Source organism: Myotis lucifugus, unplaced genomic scaffold, assembly GCF_000147115.1.
Source record: "Myotis lucifugus unplaced genomic scaffold, Myoluc2.0 scaffold_26, whole genome shotgun sequence".
In the NCBI taxonomy this organism is placed as follows: Eukaryota; Metazoa; Chordata; class Mammalia; order Chiroptera; family Vespertilionidae; genus Myotis; species Myotis lucifugus.
The window spans coordinates 7,888,279-7,911,813 of NW_005871074.1; the positions used below are offsets into that span (position 1 = coordinate 7,888,279).

At 46.0% G+C, this 23,535-nt stretch overlaps 2 protein-coding genes across 5 annotated transcripts in view; both read right to left on the reverse strand.

Moving 5' to 3' along the window:
* Positions 1–1,427, reverse strand: part of BRF2 (BRF2, RNA polymerase III transcription initiation factor subunit) — a 4,262-nt gene extending 2,835 nt beyond the window's left edge. Inside the window, exons 1-2 of the mRNA XM_006086227.3 lie at positions 1,110–1,427; positions 338–397 (exon numbers count right to left, since the gene is read on the reverse strand). Of these exons, the coding sequence (XP_006086289.1) occupies positions 338–397; positions 1,110–1,263 (214 nt within the window). The 5' untranslated portion in view covers positions 1,264–1,427. The remainder of the gene's footprint in view (positions 1–337; positions 398–1,109) is intronic.
* A 20-nt stretch (positions 1,428–1,447) lies between these two features.
* RAB11FIP1 (RAB11 family interacting protein 1) overlaps positions 1,448–23,535 on the reverse strand; it is a 36,154-nt gene continuing 14,066 nt past the window's right edge. The window contains exons 3-7 of one of the 4 annotated variants that reach the window (XM_023751879.1): positions 22,389–23,172; positions 19,559–21,424; positions 18,697–18,805; positions 11,232–11,480; positions 1,448–1,576 (exon numbers count right to left, since the gene is read on the reverse strand). In XM_023751879.1, coding sequence (XP_023607647.1) covers positions 11,262–11,480; positions 18,697–18,805; positions 19,559–21,424; positions 22,389–23,172 — 2,978 coding nt within the window. In that variant the 3' untranslated portion in view covers positions 1,448–1,576; positions 11,232–11,261. Of the gene's footprint in view, positions 1,577–8,069; positions 10,194–11,231; positions 11,481–18,696; positions 18,806–19,558; positions 21,425–22,388; positions 23,173–23,535 lie in introns of those variants that run through there. The other 3 variants (XM_023751878.1, XM_023751877.1, XM_023751880.1) reach the window with 3 other exon arrangements.

Here is a 23,535-nt window from a genome sequence, read left to right on the forward strand (position 1 = left end):
GGAGCGATATCTGGTAAGTTTCCGAAGGCACAAAGAAATTTGTGGAAAGAAGTCACATTTTAGCCCACCATTTTTGGGAGGCTGGTTTGATTCAGGGCCAAGCCGAAGTTTGATCTGGACTCCTTGCCTCGACCTCAAACATATCCCTGAGCAAATCCCAAACTTACGCGGATTTGCTACCTCTCCTAGAACCACCCCCATCCTTTGTTGCGAATCACCATTTCCTTCTACTCTGCCTTACATGATAAGAGTTGAAATCAGGAAAAGCAAGCACATGGGCTGGACCATCAGGAGAATTTTCTTGAAAGCCACTGTGTCATACAAGGTCTGTCCTCACCTCGCTGCTGACTGCGACTAACTTGTTCATTTTCCCCTGTGCTCCGGGAATACGCTACTTCTGTAAAAACAAAACAAAACAGGGTTAGCCTTTATTCACCAGACCCCTGCCCTCCTACCACACAGAGCCAGGGAGCAGAATGCCAATCATTAGGCATCTGCTCCCTGTCTCACAGAAGGTGCCCATCTGTGCATATTAAAGGTCCATCTGATTTCCTATGTCCACAGCACGATCACATACACAGAGACTGAGGAAGATCAAGGCTACACTAAGGCAGTTCCAAGTGTTCGGACATTTCAGTACAAGTCTGTGCCCTCCCACCCTCTCATACATCCAATCCAGACCGTTTCCTGGCTGCAGATTTTGAGGGCTGCCCTGCTCAGGAACTTGGAAAGCAAAGGAAGAAAAAGACGTTTTCCAGGTTAGTACTAAAAACTACTTCAGGGTAATGATACGTGCTGTATTCGTTAAAGAGTTGACCCACAATATTCCCGCCACGACCAGCCCGGGTAAAGTGAGCAGAACCTTGTTTCTCTTTGTTTCATTTACTGAACGTTTATGCCTGTCCGATACTGTATTCGATGCTAGAAAAACACAGTGAAAGGCAGTCCCTAACCTTTCGCAGCTCAGTCCTACACTTCAGGTCGTTTTCTCTCATACTTAAATGCGTACGAGAAAAAAAGTGGACGGGAGCTAAGAGGAATCGGGTGTCAGTCCTTCCACCGCCCCGAGCTGCACCCACAGCTCGAGATGGCAAGGGCGGCACAGGTACCTCGGAGGTTGCCCTCGTCGCTGAAGGTGGTGGTGAGCACGCCCTCGGTGACCACACAGCCGCAGTCCGAGCACACCAGCTGGCTCTGCGTATAGTGCGCGTCTTCCACCAGCTCAGTGGAGCCGCAGTCGGGGCAGCGGCCTCCGCCCGGCATCTCACAACCTGCCCAGCGCCGCGGAAGCTTTCGGATCCCCAACCCAAGGTCCGCAACAGCCACCGTGCGGAAGCGGCAACTAACAGGGGAACTTCCTAAGGAATGCACCTTCCTCTTCCGGTCAGCGCGGCAGCATTAACGGTAGTTCTCTTGGCTCTGCGACTGCACGCCACTTCCGGTCCGGTCCTTTGTGGAGTCGGGTGGAAACGGAAGCAAGGAGAGGAGGTTCCCGGTCTGGACTGGGTCGTTCCCAGCTATCAGTAGTTAGTTTGAGGCAAGTCAGACAGGGCTTGAATTTGGGTGAACGTTCTGCCTACAAGAACATACATAACAAACAAGAAATTGTTGCTATCCTCAAACAAGTCTCCTTTCTAAAGTGCCAGGGGAATCTTGGATTCTCCATTTCCCTCTCTCTCTCTCTCTCTCTCTCTCTCTCTCTCTCTCTCTCTTTCTTTAAATCCTCACCTGAGGATTTTTAGAGAGGGTAAAGAGAGAGGGAAAGAACGTGAGAAACATCAATGTGAGAGAAACACATCGATTGGTTGCCTCCTGCATGCACCCTGACCAGGGCCTGGGCCAGGGAGGAGCCTGCAACCCAACCAAGGTATGTGCCCTTGACTGGAATTGAACCTGGGACCCTTCAGTCCACAGGATGACACTCTATCCAGTGAGCCAAACCAGGTTCCATTTCTCTTTGGTAACAAATGTTGATTTTGGTCATAGAACAAAGTGCCTAAAAGGGAGAGTAGTCTAGTGAGAGAGTAGGAAATTGTATTCTAGGTTCTAGAGCGGCTTTCCCAAGCAAGTTGTTGTTCCTCTTTGCAGTCTGTTTGTGTCAACTGTAGAATGAGGGAGTAGAATTAAAATCCAGAGTGGCAAGGCAAGGCTAGGCAAAAAATGTCTCAGGGAGTTGGAGTGAAAGAAGTAGTGTGGACTTTGACAAACTGAAGAGTTCAAGAAAATTCAGATGTTTTTAAAGCTAAGTTTGAGCTTTAAGTGTGGCCAGTGTTGCTCAGTGGTTTGAGGTCCTATGCACCAAAGGGTCACTGGTTCCATTCCCAGTCAGGGCAGTCAGGACACATACCAGGTTATGGGTTTGATTCCAGTCAGGACACATGTAGGAGGCAACCAATTAATGTTTGTTTGTTTTTCTCTCTCCCTCTCTTTTCCTCTCTCTCTGGAATCAATGAGGGAAAAGGGGAAGGAACATACCTCAGGTAAGGGTTTGTGTGTTTTTTTAAAGCTTGAGCTTTAAGATTCTTCAAGATTCTGGCTCCGAAATTCTTAGCTTGGTATAGTATAGATCAGCGAATTCCAACCTTTTTTATCTCGTGGCACACAAAGTAATTACTAAAATTCTGCAGGACACCCAAAAGTAGATTGTAATTTTTGCCAATCTGTCAAAAAAAATGTAATTTTGATTCTTTCACACTGGACAGCTATTGTGTTGGCTGTTGTCATTTTTTAATTTGACAATCTAAGGGCAAAGAAGTCAGTGCCCCTGACTAGTCAGGTATTGCTCACAACTGGCACACTGGTTGAAAAATTGCTGGTATAGATCAAAGAATCTTGAACAAAATTTTCTGAAGTTTTAGAACCGGTTGTGTCTGAAAAGTAAGAAAGTTGAATCAAATGACAAGTACAGCCAGGGCCTGTCCTAATGACTCCAAAAAAGTAGATGGGAGTCACCATAACAAGTGTGGAGAATTTCTTTTTCTCAGGCTGACAATGGAGAGTTTCAGGGAGGCCTCTGGCATTAGTACATTTGAGAAGCTGTTGTGGGCTCAATTTCAGCCTTGCAGAATGAACTCATCCCTTCCCACTGAGAAGAGAAATCACTGAATGGCTCCTGTGCAGAATGAATTAAAAGGTAAGGGTGTCTTGTCAGCCCCTTAACAAATAAGGGATACTCCCTTGAGGAATGAGATACAGGTTACTGCAGCCTTCTTTAGAAGATTAATAAAGTATTATGCATCCTAGAGCTGAAATTTTTCAGAAGAAAAATGGTGCCTATTAGTCTGAAGAGTCAAATCTACACAATGACATGTATCCAGTGAGTCCTCATACAGAGTATTTGAGCCTCAAGAATGAGATTTAATCAGACAGAACTATAGGTTCTTTTGAAAAAAGCTATAATCAATGTCAGATATAGAAAGCTGCCTCTATGCCCAATGAAACTGTGAGTTCCCTGGACTGCAATGCAGAGCAAGGGTATATATGACAAAAAATATTGCATGTTGTCTATAATCCAAGCATTAGCCTTGGGCATTCCAAATCCCCCCCTCTCCTAGACTTCCCTACTAGTGTGATGTATGTAATGAGGATTTATTTCTGGTTGTCCAGCAGATAGATATTGAGACACACTTGCATGCTCATGTGCACACACACATCTCAGAATTTCTGAATTAGTTTTAGACAGTACAGTCGACATTCTTACTGAGGAGGGAAACATGTCCCTAAAAATAACATAATTGGCATTGAGAGTAGCTCTTTACATTATCATACAAGACCAGCATAAGACTCCTCTCAACCCTAATTTTGTGTGGATCTTGAACATAATTGCATTTTTTAGGAGTGGGGTTTTATTACAATCATGTACCCATGACAGAAGTTTTAAAATTCTACTTTCCCCCACATGACACATAGTAAAGTGGAAAGAGCTGTTTTATGATCCTCCAACCAGCAACTGTAAGGGGTGGAGGGGTGATTCTCTTTCCAGTCGCAAGTGTGTGAGAGCATAGAAGACCTGGGCCTCACACACTAACAGGCTGGGAGGTGGGCAGGACCAGGCCAGAAGATGGCGCACTCTACTAAGACGTATAAGTCTGGGATTCTGCGCTTTCCCAAGAAGAAATCAATTTATTTAAGAAATGTATTTGCCTTCCTCTGGGAAATCAGGACAGATACGTCACCCTTGGTGCCCTTCCCACAGCTACCAATACGCCTAAGAGTTACCATCATTCAATGAGAGTAATTGTCTGTTTAACAGATGTTCCTCAAACCCTTCTCCCCCATCCCCCATCTGTGAAACTGGAGCCATGTTTCTTATCTCTGCATCACCAGTGCTCACATGGTACCTGACACACAGGCTCTTAGAATGCTGAATGCCCAGAACGGGCTGGACTCGAGCAGGAAGCTACTGTGGAGGGAAGGCTGTTGGAAAGGCCAACCCAGCCATGGTTCAGGTGCGAAATACTGACCTTTGGCCAGAGCTCTTCCTAGAGAGGAGACCAAAGAAGAAGGCACTGATGGTGTGGGGCCCGGAGGAAGCTCTCCACCAGTCCTCCCTCGGTGAGAGGTGTGCATTCTACATTCTAGTTAGTTGTTTACCTGTCGGACTTTCCTTTTGGTTGCAAGTCTCTGAGGAAATGATCTGGCTTTTTCATCCCTGTGTCCTGGGAACACCTCCTAGAGCGAGGGCTGGCACTCAGTTAAGAGCTGTTCAACTCCTGTCAGGAGCAACACATAGACTTTCTCAGAGGCAGGATCATTCCAATCCAGAGCAAGTAACCAGGGGGGTTGGGCAGCCTCACCCCTGGGCTCCTCCCAGCTCAGTTGACTGAAATGTCACTCTATACCAGTTTCACTTGAGCCCTGAGAACACTCTCGTCTCTCTCCCACTAAGCCTGGCAGTGGTTCAGGCCTGCGATCCTTTCTTTCCCTTTCCACCACCTCGGCTCTGCAGTGGAGAGTCACTCTTCTCCAGCACTCACAGGGGACGGCCACAGCACACAGCGTGGCCAGGACTTCCTAGATCCTGGCGCCAAATAACTTTCCTCACTCGTATTCACTTTTCCCTTTTGCATTATTTATTCTGTGACTCCAACACACTTCCCTCTCCTGGGATGAAGATTAATGTTTTCAATTTCTCAAACTCCTAAGAACACAGGCATCTGGTAACTCTAAGGAGGTGGACACAGGCCCACATCGCTGCACAGACTGAGAGCACGGACAGCAGTCACCTTACCTGGAACTGCCCTCCTCAAGGAGTCTGTCTGTGGCCTCTGTGGCCTCATCTTTATGGTCTCCATTATCTCTGCCTGCTCCAACCCTCCAGGATTCCAAGCGAATCTGAACATTATCTCCTTGGCTCCCCAGTGATCCTAGACTAGGGGTCAGGAAACTTTTTCTATAAAGGGCCAACTAGCAAATATTTAGGTTTGGCAGATGATAAAGTCTCTGTTGCAACAACTCTAGGCTGTTGTTGTAACGTGGAAATGGTCATAGACAAGGACGTAAACAAATGAGCATGACTGTATGCCAATAAAACTGTGGACACTGAAATTTGAATTCCATGTAATTTTCATGTAGCTTCATTTTAATTTTTTACAATCATTTAAAAAATATAAAAATAACCAGTATTCAGCCTTGTGTTGTTGACTGTGGTTATGACTCTGAGTATTAGATCTCTAGTTATTATTTAAGTTGAGAAAAAAGAAAAGTAAAAATCATTCTTGGCTTGATGGCTGTACAAAAACAGGAAACAGGCCATATTTGCTGCCCCCTGTCCCACACCTCCAGGTCAGACACATGCGTCCCAGTTCTTTCTGAACTACTCGCTGTCTGACCCTTGGCAAACTAAAGTCCTGATGCCTCTCTAGGACTCATCTGCATAATGGAGATCTTATCTTCCTTGATGAGAATTAGAAACAGCAGCGTCAGTGCCTGGGGAACAGTAGGAACTCAGTACACGGGCCTTCCTTTTGCAGTCGAGTTTCAGCCTGAAGTGAGCATTTGATATGCAAGGACAGAAGCAGCTTTCTCTCCCTCTGTGAGAGCCTATCACTGTCACCAAGGTGCCTATTTCCAGGGCTCAGGATACACATGCCCGTGTGAAATAGCTGAACGTAAAAAGGCTAAGTGAGGACATTCTCCCTCAGGAGACTTTGTGGCTTTGGGATATGCTGGCCCCAGAGCTCAAGGAAGCCAGTTTTGAACGTGGAGTGACAGCTCCTGTCCTCCCAGCAGGGGGAAGACTGGATCGCAAAAGATGTTAACTGATGAGAAGCCTCAGGCATGGGATCCATTTGCTTAGAGACTAGGTTCCAGGGCTAAGGGAGCCCATGCTGCTGACGCCTTGGCTAAGGTTTAAGAGTGGTAACAACACCCTGTAAGTGACAGTTTTCCATGAGGGCGGGGAACAGGATGCCCATCCCCCCGGCCCCCCCCCCCCAGCAAATCCTCATTCTGGTTCACAGGGGGCTGTGATGATGACCTGAGCAGGAAGTGATGCGGAAGTGACCTACATCATCTTTGCAGTTGCTGCAGCTCTTCTGTGGTGAGGGTGGTTAGCTGGACCGATTCTCCCCCAGAATCACTATCGGTCCCTGTTGCAGATTATCTAAAGGCATGCAGAAATGTTCTGAACAGTCTGTACTGTGTGTTCTCATTGTGAACGAAAGGGGCCACATGCTGACCTGACAAGCTCAGGGGAGGCCTGCATGGCAGTCTTGCAAACTCAGAGACCTAAAGTAACCACAGCCTTGGCCGGTTTGGCTCAGTGGATAGAGCGTCAGTCTGTGGACTGAAGGGTCCCAGGTTCGATTCCGGTCAAGGGCATGTACCATGGTTGCGGGCACATCCCCAGTAGTGGGTGTGCAGGAGGCAGCTAATCAATGTTTCTCTCTCATCAATGTTTCTAACTCTCTATCCCTCTCCCTTCCTATCTGTAAAAAATCAATAAAATATATATATTTAAAAAATAAAAATAAAAAAATAAAGTAACCACAAAGGATGGTCTGAAATTAAACTTTAACTAAAAGCAGTTATGGTGGGCAGTTACGTCCTAGGCCAGTATCTTCACTGACAAGGTCAACCTTTACCTTAACTGAGCCTATCTGTCTTTTTGCATCTATGATAACATACCCTTGAAATGTCTGGGTAACTTGTAACTTCCCTTTTTCTGGAGCCCCTGGGGCACAACCAAATATGTTGGGCGCCAGGACAGATACCACAAATTCCTTCATCATCATGTTAATTGTTCCTGCACCCACCTAAGTATGTGTCCATCATTTTACTTTTTATCCAATCCCAGGGGTTTCCCTGCTTTGCTTATCCCTCCTCCTTAATCTATCACCAATGAATTTCATGTAACCCACCTATGTCCCTCCTTTGATTGCAATGTATAAATACAAATGTAACCCCGCCATTCTCCAGAGCATTATCTCAATTCGTTGAGGTTCTGCTTCCCGGCATATGTCGACAGTTTGGCTCAAATAAACTCACAAAAATTCTTTACAGGTTTCAATGTTTTTTTTACGTTAACATTACCTTCATTTAAAAATGTACCTATTTGTATGAGGGGAAAATGCTGCGACAACAAATCAAAATAACAGCGTTACCTCTTGGGAGGTAATTTAGGATTTCTCTCTCCCCCCTCCAACCCCCCAAGAATGAGCATGTGTAGCATTACTTAGAGAAATCTACAGACCAAGTGGGTGGCTAGGGGTGGATGTTCTTAGTGATCAGTGGGAACTCAGTAAATGGGCCTTCCCTTTGCAGTTAAAGTTTAGCCTGAAGTGAGCTCTTGATATGCAAGGACAGAAGCAGCTTTCTCTCCCTCTCTGAGAGCCTATGGTCCCTGCAGCAGGCCAAGATGTGGGTGTGTCATAGAGAAGGGATCAGAGATGTCCCATTCTCTGGAGTAGAAAGGGCATTGGGACCCCTGGGCACCAGGCAAGGTGGCTGCAGTAGGAATCCAGGTGAGAGATTCTCAGAGGGTGAGAAACACTGGTCACCCCCAAGGGAAGTTGGCCAGGAAGACAGAAGGAATTTTTATTGTGCCCTACTAAACCACAGACACGAAATCTTTGACAGGTAGTACCATTTTATTTAGTGTTGTAGGAAATTTTAGGTTACTTCTTACAAACAAAATCAGAAGATTCAAAATTCCCAAAGTAACAAAGCAGGAAATAACTCTATAATCCAAAAACACTGGACGATCCTTCAAGAGTCGGAGGGAGGAAGAGGTCAGGTTTGTAGCTCACATAACAGATACCGAGAAACCGCAGGGTTGAGGTTGGCATGGATACTAGATTATGTTCTCCACCTAAGACTATTAATCTTTCAGCCTTGAGCGATTATTTATTTGTAGTTCTAAAAAAAGAAAAAAGAGTCAACTGGGAGAGGGACCCAGTGAGGAAAGATCCTGCATAATTTAACATTAAATAGCCTCTGGCCTTCAATACAGTTTGTGGCTGAGTGACATGGACCTTCCTCCCTTGATGCCCTTTTGAGCTCCCACTGTTAGCAAAGCTGGAACCACACACATGTATCGCATTGGTTCATGCATATGTGCACACACCCTTCCACTCAGGTCAACAGCTGTTCCACATGGCAAAGGGCACACTTTCTTGCTTCTCCAGTCTGCTACCCTGATGAGGTTAACACGCAAGGATAAAAGGGAAGGGCAGGACACCTGTCAAAGTCCAAGGAATGAGATGATATGAAACAACCAAGCAAAGAGTTGACATCTTATTCATGGAGCTGACCTCCAGCTGAAATTCATTGCAAGGTGTTTGCTTTTAATCAGATGCTTCCCTAAAGTACTGACTGTTCTCTCTGGAGGCAACTAGGCAAGGCCAAGAAGGCAGCTGCCCCCTGCTGCTCCAGAGCACAGCCTCTTCCCAGGGCCCGTCAGGTAGGGTAGCATTCACAGCAGCTAGAGGCAGGTCCCAGTCCTGTAGAGATGGGCACAGGCCTTCAGACATGTGCCAGGTATCGGAGTCCAGTGCTCCAACTCACCACTGCTCTGCTAATGGCTCAGAGCAGGTTAAAGCTTTTCTTAGATAAATTCTCCCTCCAAGTAGAGTCCTCAAGGACAGTCATTAACGAGTGACCTTCAGGCTATCTACTTTGGAGAGGGACAGGAATGCTATCAATTGAATTTTTCCCCAGCAGTGGTAGAAACCAGACACCCTTGAAGTAAATTGTCCTTCATTCTCCAGAGTTCCCAAGTGGCATATCAGAGCACAGGAATTCACTCCTCCGCCCAGTGCCCCTCTCAAACACCGACCAAGATACATACCGAGGTCCTAGCAGCAACCTCCAAACCAACCCCTCCTGAACAGTGCAGGTCTCCACACCAGCCCTTCAGAAGAGAAACCATTCAGCACTCACCTGCCCCCCGGGGGCACTTGGGTTATCACAGTCAAAACACATTTATATCAAGTAAAAAACATGTCGTGGAACAAATATATACATGTACATTTTCAGAGTTCAAGTGGATATACAGTTCTCTTTGTAGGTATGTACATAAATGTCATAGCACTACAAAAATACAAGGCATCTGAGAAGTTTACAGTGGTCCCCAGTACTGTAGGAGAGTATTAAATACAATAGCTATAGGTAGTTAAAAACTAATCAGATAAATCAAGTTACAGTATCATCCTTCAGATTAAAGTGCTCCAATATAACTAAGGTTGCAGCAAACATGATCCTGAAAGGAATTCTGCTGCCAGCAATCTTGCCTCTTAACCTCAATATAACAAGAACATGCGAAGAAGAGATTCCCAATTTAATGCCGGCTAGTACTGCCATCCCTGCCCACCCCACTGGCCGGTGATACTCCTCCCCCAGGAGAGAGGTCAAGATTGGTGAGATTCCATCACAACCAGGAGGAAAAAATGAGTAATACAGAAACATTCTAATTGCAATATTAGGTTACTAACAATGATATTACCTGAAGAATTTGAACTGGTACTATTCATTAAGATTAAGAGCCCTAGGTGGTTTGGCTCAGTGGCTAGAGCAACAGCCTGAAGACTGAAGGGTCCCAGGTTCGATTCCAGTCAAGGGCACGTACCTCAGTTGCAGGTTCCCCTGCCCTGGTCAGGGTGTGTGCAGGAGGCAACCAATCCATGTATCTCTCTCACATTGATGTTTCTCTCTCTCTCTCTCTCTCTCTCCCCGCCCCCCCTTCCACTCTCTGTCTAAAAAATAAAAATCAATGGAAAAATATCCTCAGGTGAGGATTAACAACAGAAAAAGATTAATAATACCGACCAAGTTTCCTAATGTTTAAATGTTTAAAAATATGTGTGTTAATCTAGTTTTAAAAATAAGCAACTCCAAAATAAGTATCATTTTCTTGCTCTTTACCATTTTATAACAAAGGGGCAAATGCCAGGAAGAATGGCCAGGGAAAGCAGGGAGCCGAGGCACAGGAGGAAAGGCCACAGGAATCCTACTAAAACTATCCCATACCTGGTGGAACTGTTTTAGGAAGCCTGGGTCACCCAATCCCTTATAAGGCCCTGACTAGGCCAATCCAGCCAGCAGGAACCCTGCTATTATGGGAGGAGGGACTTGCACCAGCCCCCCCGAATGAGTGCCAAGTGACTCTCTCAGTCCCCTGTTCTACTTCTCAAGAGCACATTTTAAGGCTAGAGAGTAATGGAAGTGTGTTTAGAAAAGGCAACTTGTTACAAATCCGAAAGGCACACTCAGGGCTTTCCCTAAACTCCTCTGCTCTGGTCAAAGCAGGACCAAGTCTAAGAAGCGCAGGAGGTTGATGTGGTATCAAAATTTAACCTCTGCAGCCAAACAGACACACCTGAGCTACTCAAAAGCCAAGAAAGTATGTGTAACGCAGCACCTTCTCATTTCACCCCGAGCGTTAATGGCTGGGGGATACGTATTTTAGAATCTCAGTATCAAAGAAAGGAAACCCCGAAGTTAAAATACATTAATACCCCTGGTGCCACTTGACTCTCTGGGCCAGGATCAGATCTTATGACCATGTTTTTCAGGGCATAAAATATTCACAACATAAGGCACAGTGGCATTTAAAAATAAAACCCTGGGAACGTACAGTAAAGGACTCATTGTAATAAGTAACCTGGCTTCCACTGGCAGAATTGACTCTTGCCAGATAACACGCAAGGGAGATAGGTGGCAACTTGGGGCCTTAGGCTGGTTATCAGGCACACGGAGTCCTTGACCTCAGGAGGAAGTGGAAAGAAACTCACAAAAAAGTCTCAGTGTCATGTGCTGGCCATTCACATCTTCCCTGCCTTCTTGCCGACCTGAGCCGGAACTCGGAGGATGTTGGGGGTTTCTTCCATGACCCTGACGAGCAGGTTGTCGATGTAGTCCTCCAGCTCACGCACCTGGAACTCCTTCTTGTTTATTGTTTCCTTCTGTTTGAGGACCAGCTGGATCAGCTCATCATGGGTGAGCTGTGCATAAGCAAAAGCAGGGTCCGAGGGGGTGTATTTCTTTGGAGAGGAAAGAAGAGGGGAAAAAACGTAAAGTCAGCAAAGAAGTCTAAATAGCTAAAAGAAATACAAAAGAGGGGTTCAATGACCATAACCAGAGGTCGGTCAGAGAGGTACAATGTGCTCTAGGACCTGGACAAACAGGAAACACTGCTATGCAGGTGATTGGACATACTTCAAAGATGGAGTGACATCTGAATCAGACCTTGGAGATGAATTATCATTAATTTCCTCCCCCAAATGACAGGATTTTGTTTTTAATTATAAAAGGAATATCTGCTCATCATGGAGTGGGGGGAAAATATTACCTATAACTCTAACACATAACGTTTGGGTCTCTTTCTTATTTTTCTTTTTTTTCCCCCCCAAATATATTTTTATTGATTTCAGAGAGGAAGGGAGAGGGAGAGATAGAAATATCAGTGATGGAGAAACCAAGATGGCGGCATAGGTAAACACTGGAGTTTGCTGCCTCGAACAACCACTTCAAAAATACAACTAAAAGACTGAACGGACATCATCCAGAACCACAGGAAGGCTGGCTGAGTGGAAGTTCTACAACTAGGAGGAAAGAGAAAAGCATACCGTGACTCAGAGGAGGCACAGTGCTGAAGTGAAATACTAAGGTTCGGAGTGCATGCGGAGCGGGCTGGAGGCTGAGGGCGCGGTTGTCGTTTTCAATCGGGAGGGAGTCTCAGGCTCTGAGCTCCAGTTCCGGGCGAGTCTCTAGGGACCCAGACTCATACGGGAGAAGCGGGACTGTCTGGCATCACTCAGAACCCTAGGGCAGCTTTCTCTACGAGGGGCTTGCAGCGATTACCGGGACACAGAGAAGCAGAGCCTCTGAGGGCAAGACTGAGAGCAGCCATAATTGCTAACCCCGCCCTGTTGATCCCATGGAACCCGCCCCGCCCAAGCCCTGCACGGAGGCTTTTGCTGGATAGCCTCAGGCAAAGGCTAGATTAGCACCTCCCTAGAGATCCAGGAGCCAGGAAGCCCAGAGGTCAGAGTGGGACCATCCAGTTTGCAGCTCCGAGGAACCATAAAAGACACACTCAGGGGGCAGACTCAGTGAGCACCAAAGCCCCATCGAAGCAAGTCTAGCCCCAGAGGGGTGTCTCCAGCACAGAAGTTCTCCCACTGCAGACACAGCTGATTCTCACAGCCAATTGGCCTGGAGGTCAATTCCTCCCAGTGATAACTAGAACAATCAAGGCTTAACTACAATAAGACTGTGCACAAAGCCCACAAGGGGGTGCACCAAGAGTGTCTACCTCAGGTAATTGGGACACTTAGCACAGAAAGGCACTCTATCCACACAGCGAAGCATAAAAAATGCCGAGACATAGAAACAGGACACAAATGACAGAATTGGAGGAAAGCAAACTGTTGGATATAGAGTTCAAAACCACACTTTTAAGGTCTTTAAAGAACTGTCTAGAAGCCGCCGATAAATTTAACAAGGCCCTCGAAAAGACTGGTGAGACCGCCAATAAATGTAGTGAGATCCTCAAGAAATCTAATGAGACCCTCAATGTTGTGATAAAGAACCAACTAGAAATTAAGCATACACTGACTGAAATAAAGAATATTATACAGATACCCAACAGCAGACCAGAGGGTCGCAAGAATCAAGTCAAAGATTTGAAATACGAAGAAGCAAAAAACACCCAACCGGAAAAGAAAAATGAAAAAAGAATCCAAAAATACGAAGATAGTGTAAGGAGCCTCTGGGACAGCTTCAAGCGTACCAACATCCGAATTATAGGGGTGCCAGAAGATGAGAGAGAGCAAGATATTGAAAACCTATTTGAAGAAATAATGACAGAAAACTTCCCCTACCTGCTGAAAGAAATAGACTTCCAAGTCCAGGAAGCACAGAGAACCCCAAACAAAAGGAATCCAAAGAGGACCACACCAAGTCACATCATAATTAAAATGCCAAGAGCAAAAGACAAAGAGAGAATCTTAAAAGCAGCAAGAGAGAGAAAATCAGTTACCTACAAGGGAATACCCACACAACTGTCAGCTGATTTCTCAACAGAAACTTTGCAGACCAGAAGGGAGTGGCAAGAAATATTCAAAGTGATGAATACCAAGAACCTACAACCAAGACTACTTTATCCAGCAAAGCTATCATTCAGAAGTGAAGGCCAGATAAAGAGCTTCACAGATAAGAAAAAGCTAAAGGAGTTCATCACCACCAAACCAGTATTATATGAAATGCTGAAAGGTATCCTTTAAGAAGAGGAAGAAGAAGAAAAAGATACAAATTATGAACAACAAATACACATCTATCAACAAGTGAATCTAAAAATCAAGTGAATAAATAATCTGATGAACAGTATGAACTGGTGATTGTAATAGAATCAGGGACATAGAAAGGGAATGGGCCGAAACCGGTTTGGCTCAGTGGATAGAGCGTCGGCCTGCGGACTGAAGGGTCCCAGGTTCGATTCCGGTCAAGGGCATGTACCTGGGTTGTGGGCACATCCCCAGTGGGAGATGTGCAGGAGGCAGCTGATCGATGTTTCTAACTCTCTATCTCTCTCCCTTCCTCTCTGTAAAAAATCAATAAAATATATTTAAAAAAAAAAAAAAAAGAAAGGGAATGGACTGACTATTCTTGGGGGGGGGGGGGAAGGGGTGTGGGGGTGAGGGAAGAGATTGGACAATAATCGTGCACCTATGGATGAGGACAGTGGGTGGGGAGTGAGGGCGGAGGGTGGGGTGGGAACTGGGTGGAGGGGAGTTATGGTGGGAAAAAAGAGTAACTAATGTAATAATCTGAACAATAAAGATTTAATTAAAATTTAAAAAAAAGAAAAAGAAATATCAGTGATGAGAGAGAATCATGGATCAGCTACCCCCCTGCACGCCCCCTACTGGGGACCAAGCACCCAACCCAGACATGTGCCCTAACCAGGAATTGAACCTTGACCTCCTGGTTCATAGGTCACTTAACCACTCGCCACGTTGGTCAGGCCCTGGTCCTTTTGATGAAGTGGAAAAGAACCAAATTCTAACTCTGTATTAGCTTACTTTTGATCTTTAAAATTATTTCCTTAATTAAATTTATTATTCAGGAAAGTGCATGCTGGGCCTTCATTCTGAGGGGTTTTAAAGACTGGGCATTTTCAGGATGCCTTAGGGGAGGATCGCAATAGAATTCTCTTTCTTATTTTTCCTTGGTTTCTTTATGGTGTGCTTTACAATTTTAACATCATACAGGATATAGTGTTTTGGGGTTTTTTAAAATATATTTTTATTGATTTCAGAGAGGAAGGGCGAAGGAGAGAGAAATAGAAACATCAATGATGAAAGATAATCATTGATTGGCTGCCTCTTGCATGCCCCCTACTGGGGATCGAGCCTGCAACCCGGGCATGTGCCCTTGACAGGAATCGAACATGGGACCTTTCAGTCCCCAGGCCAATGCTCTATCCACTGAGCCAAACCAGCTAGGGCCAAGATATAGTTTTATAGCTTCTTTAAATTGTTATTTTGTGAGCCTTTTCCCATCATTAGATTTTAGCAAAAATTGCTTTTTTAATAGATGCTTAAAATTCCATCATATTTTAACCATCTCTCTCCCTGAGTATTTAGGTTGTTTTCAATTTTCACAATTATATAATAACATTTTAATTAAAATGTATTAACATAAATCTTTGGTTACATCTCCAAATATTTCCTTAATAAAAATGTGTATAATTAAAAAGGCATACACACTTAAGGTATTTCATACAAACTGCCAAACAGTTATTCAATTTAAATTCTGTATTCCAAAGGGATATAGGACTTTGAAATCATTAGAAGATTCTATGATTGTGATGACTTAAAAAAATTATAGAACAATTCAGCATTTCAGAAGGTGAGCATCGGCCATGAAGAGGAAGAGGTGCAAAGAAAATACCCATTAATTCAAGAAACAACAGTGCCCATTGTCACATATTTCCTCTCAGGATCTTACATTGGATTTTTTCCCCGCACAGTTGCAATAATAATGATGTATATTCAAATTGTGTCCAACTTTTTTCCATATCACAGGACAGATGATTTCTGAGTGTAGTTGGCTGTATTGTTTTTAAATGGAAGTGTCAAAGCCACCTGAGTAAATAATACACGCCTAGGCATAAATCATCTATAAAGGATGGAGGCCCCAAGAAAAATACCTTCCCCCTAATCCATTCTAGTAATGATTCAGCTAGCCTTTCATAACTTTAGCTATGCAATTTCTTTCTCTAACCTCTCTCTTACCTTGCAACATTCCAAAGAGTAGTTCTTTTTATAAGTACTGTTTATGCGTTAGCACAAAGCATCCATTATATGGCCAGCCAACAGCATTCTCTAGGAAACTTTCCATATTGACTCAACTATTTACGAGGTATGGTCCAGGACTAAGAGCTTTGCTGCGGGCAGGCACAGGGACAGCAGTGGGGCTTACAAATCATGAGCAAGTCAAGCAGCAGTTGCCTTTGTTTTAAGGCAAGTTATTCTCTCTGCCAGGGCCAGGAGATAAGCCCCTGGTTAAACAAGCTTTGAAGAGTAAATAAAATGAGAGCCAAGGGTCTTTCTTGCTAACTTCCTGAAAGCTAGGTGTTGTTTCTCTTTGGAGCCAAGCTGCATTCCACAGTAAAAGGAAGAGGGGATGGGAGGCCACGACATGACTCTAGTTCTCATGTCCCTTTTATGCTGTTCTTTTGCCCAGTTTCCTGGTAAATATTGTTAACTCCAGGAAGACAAGTGCTGCCTCTTCTACACAAGCACAGAACCCAGCCAAGCTGAGCCGCTCAAGTTATGGTACATTTTTAGGCTGGGGCTAGAACATCGTAGGTAAGTACACAGTTCTGGCTGCAGCTGGTAATTTCGAGAGAAGGCAAGATGGCTAGAAGATGCTGACTTGTTTTCAGCCACAATTCATTATTACTACTCAGCCTCTTGGCCTGAAACTCAGCTCTACAGCCTCAGTGAGCCTTTAGCCCAGCTCCTGGTGGTGTAGGTACAGTGCGGTCAGAGGCAACCACCACCACCCAGCACTTTAAAAATGTTTGCAGGAGGGAAGGAGTCATGAGCAAAAAAAGTTTTATTTTTTAAAAAAACACAAAAACTGCACTGGACAGTTTGCTTAGTGGTTAGTGTTGGCCCGTGGATGGGATTCAGGGTCCATTCACAGTCAAGAGCACATATCTCAGTTGCAAGTTCAACCCCCGGCCTCAGTTGGGGTGAGAGTGGGAGGCAACCAATCGATGTGCCTCTCTCACATCAATGTTTCTTTCTGTCTCTCTCCCTTCCTCCCTCCCTCTCTCTCATCTTCTCTCCCTCTCTTCCTCCCTTTCACTCTCTAAAAATCAATGAATAAAATATCCTTGGGTGAGGATGAACAAAAAAATAAAATAAATAAACTTTATTTTTACCAACTACAGTCCCCAGTAGTCATTTAGGAAATTCCTCTCCACATATTTGAAACACAACACATCCTTGCCCACTAATGGTCACCAATCACTCAGTATATCATTCTCCTCCAGTCCATGTGATAATGAGTCAAAGACCAGGGTCTGCAACAAGGCTGGATTCTAAATCATTTTTAGAACCAGGAAGGGCAGGATGAGGACATTCAAAGCAGAAATCATCTGGGAGGTTGATTTTGTTTTTGTAGGGAGTTTATTTTTTGTTGTGTGGTGGTTGTTGTTTAATGTTAGCCTAAGCTTTTCAAAGAGAAGAAACCCTCTAATCCAGCAATATTTTTCATGGAAATTGAGCTTAAGGAAATAATCTAATGGGAAGGAAAAAGCCCTATGCAAGAAATTGTTGACTGTAGTGTTATTCATCTTGCAAAACAGAAAACATATTATAATGTTGTACACTTGAAATTTATGTAATGTTATTAATCAATGTTACTTTAATAAATTTAATTTTTAAAAAAGAAAAAAGAAAACAACCTGAGTATCCGACAATAGGGAAATGGTTAAGTGAATAATGATAAAACCATTTCAAGAATAATTAAGTAGCAACATGCAAAAAAGGTTATGATATATTATTAAGTAAAAAGAATTGAAGAAGTGTTTCTATGCAGGTGATGGAGCTGGAAATACCATCATTTTGCAACTGACATATTCATCAATGGATACTAAAGCCTATGAATCAAAAGTTGATGAGGAACAGGATGTTTACATAGTCTGAAATTAATTCCCCACAAATTTCTTATTCATTGTAAAGGGAAAAATAGCAACTTTATACTGGAGAACCTGGGGGGACACCACCAAACTAAGTCATCAGAGTTCACACTTCCACTCCTGGTACAAACTGATATAATGGGCCTCTTCATACAATGCACTAAGAAGGACACGTTATTTCCATAGTTAATTCCTGCCAAGAATGTATAACCTCAACCAAACCATGAGGAAATCCCAGGCAATTCTTAACTAAGTCAAATTCTACATAATGAGCGACCCTGGATTGGATCCTGGACTAGAGGAAACATTACCCTAAAAAGGACATTACTTGGACAACTGGTGAAATTGAAATATAGACTATAAATGAAAAAAGAGTATCACATTAATGTTAAATTTCTTGATTTTGAATGTCCTTAGTCTCAGGAATTCCACACTTAAGTATTTAGGGTAAGAGAGGTGTGATATAAGCAACTTAATCTCAAATGACTTGGGGGGGCAGGGCGGGGGGGATGAGTATACAAACAGAGAACAAAGAGGGGGTAGGGGAAATGAAAAAGCAAATCTGGTAAAATGTTAACCATGGGTTAATTGGGATGAAAGCTGCACAGGAGTTCTTTGTCCTATTCCTGTAACTTTTTGAAAATTTGAAATGATTTCAGAATAAAGTTACAAAAAAGTATATCTGTGCAATGATTACAACTACAAGAATGTTGTATCCTTGCCAAAAGGTAGGAAAGGCTGCCTGACAATGAAATTAGCTCATTTGAATGGGCCAGATGGTGGGTGACACTTTCTCCTCATTACAGAGAAGTGCCGATGTCAATTATGTTACTTGAGTCACACAAAAATTCAACAATAACCAAATAACCCTACGGGAAAATAATCATTCGGTGGCAAGTGGAGGGGCTTCTGAAGACATGAGACATATGGTTAAGTTACTCCTGGCGTTACCTGCTGCCCAAGGAGATGTATACAATGGTGCCTCTAGAAATGGGTGGGGGTTTTTAGATCCCTATCATGCCCATTTCTGGGCAAAGACATACCTTCATAATAGCTTCGTTGATCAAGTTCTCACTGATGATAGTGGCAGTTCCCAAGCTGGAGTTAGTAATCTTGGTGGCTCTCGTGTTCATTGGCTTCACAAGATGAGGTCTAAAGAGAAGGGAGAAAGGATCCTTAGTGCTTTCTGTAACGGGAAAGCTGAGAAACTGCCCATCTCAAAGATGACAGCCAGCCAGAGAGACGAGGGCGGAGAGTGGTGACGCGCTGTTCACATCTCCGCTCTAACACACGCCAATGTTCCTGTAGAAAGGAAAGCAGTCAGCTCCAGGCAGCCAAATGCAAGCCAACAATGCACACCCTTCGAGCCAGGCGTCCTGACATTCTCACAAGCCCCTTGTCCTCATTCTCAACGTCAGGAGAACATTAAAGGCAGTCTCTTATTTTTTGGAGGCAACTAGAGCCTAGGACTCCACTGTGGGAGCCCTTACAAAGCCTTCTGTTCTTCGGCAGTAAAGAAAGAATTCAGAACAAACATGCCAGCTTCACACTGAGCGGTGGAACTTTAAAACACTGCTTGGTTCTACCGCTCAATCTCAGTTGGCTTCTGAGACCATTAAGATACTCATCACAGTGCATCTCTGCTATTTTAGAGCTCCAAATCTGTGCAGAATCATTCCTAAACTATTTTTGAAGACTACCACTACATTCTCGCTACAAACACAGGAGTGTCTCCAGGTGTTCCCACCACAGGAGATAGCCCTTATAAAACAGGCCCTACCAGCAAAATAGGTGGGTTGCACCGTCAGAACATCTGTGCGGTTAGAAAGCCATAACCACCTCTGCAGGCAAAAAGCAAAGGGGACATTGCTCAAGTTTATGAAGACAATCTCCCCCGACTCTCACCTGTGCTTGGCTGACCCAGTTCCAGCTGAGACTGGATGTGTCTCCGAGGGTGAGACCCAGGCCTGAAGAAGCGGCTTCCTCTTGCCAGAATTTTCCACTTTACCAGGGAGGCCCTCTGCTGCTGCTTTTTTTTGAGATTCTGCTGTACTGGTGTGGGGAGTGTCAGAGTGTGGGGAGCTAGGGGGAGAGTGTGTGGCAGGAGAGGGCTCAGAAAAGGAGGGGCTGGAGGGAGGAGAGTCCAGGGCCGGGGCAGGAGGCTGCCTTAACCTCCCATTTCCCATCACTTCTGCCTCCTCGCCATCGCCAGGGCCTGGCTGCTGGGTGTCCAAGCGTGAGCTCTTGCCAAGACTTGGTTTAAGAATTCCTGAAGCTGTGGTGTGCTCCGAAGAAGCCCTGACAGCTGCTTCCGGTGCTTCCGACCTGAGCTCACGCAGGCTGTCTGCGGGCACTGCCGACCCACCTGCCCCGCCACCCGGCGCCTTCTCGGGATGGGCAGGTGACCTGCTCCGGGAAGAAGCTCCTCCCCCCATAGCTGCCACCTTGGCTGCCTCCCTGTCATCTTCCACCTCGTCCACTCTTTCATCATCTGAAGTCACTTCAGGAATGGAAGGAAGGGTTAAGTCCAGATCAGCCGTGACTGGAGATTTAACATCTGAGGCAGACTGAAGGTCACCCAGGGGATCAGACAACAGGCCTTCGTGATCACTGGCTTTGCTCTGATTTTGAGCCAGAAGAGTATCGTCTCCCTCCATGCCTTGCCCCGAGCTGGCTTCACTCCCTGGGCCTTCTGAGTCACTGTCCTCGTGGGAGGGGGGCAGCAGGGGACGGGCCATGGCAGCTGGCACACCGGAATTCAGCGGCCGGGGCTCAGTCACAGCCTCCCCCTCGGAGTCTTCTGCGTGGGGACACTCAGCAGGCTCTGTGTCACACACGTCGCCGGCAGCAGCCCCTTCACACCCCAGCTCCTGGGGATGACTTTCGTCCTCTCCGACCAGTCCAGGGGACTTCTCCGCCTCCTCTTCCCTAAACAGCTGCTCAGAAAATGACACGTGCTTCTTGATCTTCTTCGGGCCCTCACTGCCATTTAGACCCATCTCTTCGTGCCTTCGCATGGTGGAGTGAAGTGGGAGGACCGGTTCTCCCATTCGAAGAGGGGGTACCGCCTGTTTGATTGTGGCAGTCATTTCCCCACCCCTCACTCTGTCCTCCTCAAAAAACCCAGACCGACTCTCCAAGTCTGTCTTTACCCCCATTGGAGGCTTCCCAGCTGGGCCTCCCGTCCTGCCGCTTCTCGCTGAAAGGGCCGACGTTACTTCTCGGGCCCCTTCTGATGCAGGGGGATAGTCTTGTTGCTTTTTGGGGGGAAACCTCGGAGGTTCTTCTTGCTGCCCCATTTCAGGCTGCTTCGGGGGACACTGTGCTGAGTCATCGCCACTGGTATCCTTCTCTGTGTCCGTCTCACTGGTCTTCCCCGCTGGAGCCGCCTCCGTCCCTTTCCACACCGCCGTGGGTGGCTGTTTGGGAAGTGAGCCCCGGGCACAAGAAACAGCGCTTGGAACGTGTGTTAAACTCTCCTTTTGCACCTCTGCGTCAAGGGGCACCGACGGTTCCTCAGCACCAGCCTGGCCCTGCTCGGTGGAAGGCCAGCTTGTGATAGGCGTGGATGTGGAAATGGGAGCTGCAAGGGGAGGGGAGAAAGCGGAGAAGACAGAAGGAGATTCTGAGGACTGTGTCTCTGCCTCACGCCCCGACTCAGGAGAGACAGGTGTCTGAGCGGGACTGGAAGGAAGAGCAGAAATAAAGGGAAGGGAGTCAGGGGGAGGAGGAAGCCTGGCTGTGGGTTGAACCTCTGGAGACACTTCCAGTCTGCAAAAAGGACAAAATAAAATCTGCCGGTCAGTTGCAGATGCTGCATGAGAGGCGAAAAAACATGTAAAAGCAAAGTCGTCCAAAGGGGAGAACTTACTGTTATATGTGGGGCAGTACCTTAAGAAGTTAAAGAAGGAACACACCAATACTTAATATACAACAGGGACACTTTTCATCACCGAGCACACCTGCCACACAGAGGGCTTTGCAACAGGAACAGAAAGATCCAGGTAAAGTGACAGCCCACAGCTGTTGTTTTTATATTTTTATTGATTTCAGAGAGGAAGGGCGAGGGAGAGAGAGATAGAAACATCAATGATGAGAGAGAATCATTGATCGGCTGCCTCTTCCAAGCCCCTTACTGGGGATCGAGCCCGAAACCCAGGTATGCGCCCTTGACCAGAATTGAACCGGGACCCTTCCGTCCGCAGGTCAACGCTCTATCCACTGAGCCAAACCAGGTAGGGCAGCCCACAGTTCCCTTTGGTGACACACAGAAAGCATCTAGAAAGTTCAAAGCAGTAAAAGATCCACCACAGGGCAACACGCACACATTTTGAAGAGCAACCATCTATGCATGTCTGTGTGAGCCTGTGTGTGTCTGTGTGAAATCACAGTAAGCAGAATCTCAAATACAAGCCTCTCCCAACCCAGACCACAGAAACACTGCGAGTGAATGAGTCATGCTGACAAGCAGAAACTCCCAGGCTCTTGCAACAAGATGCAGAGTAAACACGCAGAGAACTGTCACAGGAGTGTGACCAAGGGTCTCTAATGACAGCAAAATGTGCAAGGAGAGATAACATCAGCCTCGAAGGGAGAGGTGTGAAGAACTTACACCCAGTCCTGCACATACCACAACCGAAACCTGGTGTTCCCAACGTGCAACACTCAGAATCTGCTACACCCACAGCATCCATCTCCTGGGTCTGAATATCACACATGAAGGGCCAAGACTCACCGAGGTTTCACGGCTTTGGTCTGGGGCGCCCTGGCAGAGGTAACAGGCGGTGTCCGTTCAGACTTGGGCTCTGGGTCAGCTGCCGGTTCTGTGCTCCGCCCTTCTTCAAAGGGGTTCAGGGATTTTCCCCGTCCGGAGACGGCGGCCATCGTATCCTTCTCAGATCTCTTCCCAAGACCCTCAGCAGGCCCCGGCCCGTCCTCCCTCAGCGGGCCCTCCTGCTCCTTCCCAGGGGTGGAAGCAGGGCTTTCGCCTTCACTGCCCTTGGCCACATCCTTCTTTCCTGTCACCAGAGAGAGCAAAGAGGACTTCTTGTTCTCATGCTTCTTGCTCTCTTTGGATTCTTTCACGGCCTCCAACTTCGCTGGAGCTGTGTTTTCCCTCATGTCCCCGCTGACCGGCGGCCAGGAGGGCGGCAGGGTGGTGGATTTCGGAGAGTTCTTTGTGGAAGACTCAGAGAGCCACTTGTCAGGAGACACGGCGCTCCCTTCCCCAGGTTCCTTCCAGGACCGAGGAGACAGGTTTTCTGTCGAGGAGAACAAATGCTTCTTCCTGAAGCCCTGAGGGGATGGGGAAGAGGAGGTGCTGTCCTTCGCCTCAGCCTTGCCTTCTGGCTGCTCCACGTAAACATGGTTCCCGTTGATACAGACATTAGAGCGGGAGAGCGAGTCGTTCTTGGACCGAAGGCCGCCAAGAAAAGAGAGCCCTTCCTTCTTGGGAAGGGTGAGGTTGACCTGGTTCAGTTGCTTAGGATCTGCGCTTGCTGTTCTCTTGTGAGACATGACTGTGGGAAGGAAAACAAAGGCAAAAGGGAATAAGAAGTTAAACGACTGGCCCACAACTGGAGGGAGGGGGATTTTGTCGGTGCCTGAATACATTCTCGGTTGTCACAGGTAGAGGCCAGGGATGCTCCCAAAGATCATACAATGCATGGGACAGCCCCCCACAACAAAGAATTATCTGGCCCAAACTATGAGCAGTGCTAAGGTTGAGAAACCCTGCATTTAATCCATGAAAAGGGCAGCACTTTTGGTAGAGTAACAGAATCTGGCCAACAGTAGGGATTTGATCATTGAAATTGCAGTTCAAAATACACAGTTAATTCAGACTAAAGGGAACTGGATTTTCCTCAGCTTTCATTATGGAT